Consider the following 1,474-nt stretch of genomic DNA (forward strand, 5'->3'; position numbering starts at 1 on the left):
ATATATATATATATATATATATATATATATATATATATATATGTATGTATGTACGTATGTATGTATGTGCATGCGTATACGCTTTTCTGTGTGTATATCTATCTATCTATTTGCATACCATTTTTTGCAAATATAAACGGTACAAAGTGTTTAGGCAATATTTATATAGATTGCATTTGTAGAAACAAATATTATATACAGACTATGTTAGTTTTATTCCGGGAGCTATTACAGAAAAACTCATTAATAGTTTTTAGATCATTAGACTGTATTTTTTAATCGAAAGTTTCCAGAATTTATAAGAAGCAAGTATATTCATTCTTAGGCTATTGCCGTGTATTAAGAAGTGAATCTTTAGATATTACACATAAAAGGCTTCGGAAAGAAACACTTCGCTTAGAAATACTCTACTGAATATTTGCTAAGCACTTTGTACTGTATAGTTTTATTAGAAGGTGGTAAAGAGTTAAATTACTGGAATGTTTAATTTACGATAGAATCAGTGACTGTAGGAACTGTAAAACATGAGGATTGTAGCTTTGTAAGGAATGATGATGGATCAATCTCATAAAAGTTCTATAACAATAAACAAAACTTAGTTTCCAAATCGTGATTGAAAAAATATGAAATATGATTTTTGTAATTATTCTGCAACAATCGATGCAATAAAAGAAAACATACCCCTTTTTAGCATCCCCTTCAGGTGAGGGCAATTTTAAATTGAGTTCCTTTAATGACTTCAGTGCCGACAAATTTGGCCATTCTGTCTTTTTCTTTAGAGCACTTTGCTGCCCGTTTGGTATCAAAGAATTCATTCGGCCTTTCCATAACTATACCCTAGAAGTAAGGGTTTGACACTAGACCTTCCTTGAAATATCTATTTGTTGCATAGTCAATGTCAGAACGTCAGTTGACAGTCAGAATTTTATCGGGACATGTCTAATGCATATACAACCCACAGTTAAGGTGCAGGATGTGTTGGTTGTATTCCGAATGGTCTGTTATTCCTCTTTTTGGTTATAAAATTTCTCTTTCCTCTTTGTGACATTTCATTTAATTTTCTTATTTTCCTGCCCATTTTTTCTGTCCTTATTTTGTATTTAACTCAGGTACAAATGCAAATAATTTAACATTAAAAACGAGAGAAAAAAAAAAAAAGAAAATACTTCGACACTAGTGAGCTAACCATAGATATGAACGGAAATGACGCTGGTTTTTCAGGAGCATAAGCTACTTGGTTCAATAAGATAGCCAATCATTATTGAAATAATTAAAGATTAGTGAAATGTACTTTCAGCTGTAATTAGACTAGCACAGGGCTTCAGCTTGAGACTTAGCGTCACATCATTTCATTCTCTGATCCTCAACCGCATAAATCCAATTGCTTTACTGTCTGACATTCTGAAACAAAGCTCATCAAGTCACTGTTTACTCATATGAATGCCCAGACAAAATGTATCGTGACACACACACA

At 32.0% G+C, this 1,474-nt stretch overlaps 1 protein-coding gene across 9 annotated transcripts in view; it reads right to left on the minus strand.

The window, feature by feature from the left end:
• LOC106867486 (innexin unc-9) overlaps positions 1 to 1,474 on the minus strand; it is a 371,622-nt gene that overhangs the window by 13,817 nt on the left and 356,331 nt on the right. Inside the window, exon 1 of one of the 9 annotated variants that reach the window (XM_014912371.2) lies at positions 682 to 1,355. The exons of the other annotated variants lie outside the window; for them this stretch is intronic. Coding sequence (XP_014767857.1) covers positions 682 to 815 — 134 coding nt within the window. The 5' untranslated portion in view covers positions 816 to 1,355. Of the gene's footprint in view, positions 1 to 681; positions 1,356 to 1,474 lie in introns of those variants that run through there. 9 annotated transcript variants of the gene reach the window in all.

This window comes from Octopus bimaculoides, chromosome 2, assembly GCF_001194135.2.
Source record: "Octopus bimaculoides isolate UCB-OBI-ISO-001 chromosome 2, ASM119413v2, whole genome shotgun sequence".
In the NCBI taxonomy this organism is placed as follows: domain Eukaryota; kingdom Metazoa; phylum Mollusca; class Cephalopoda; order Octopoda; family Octopodidae; genus Octopus; species Octopus bimaculoides.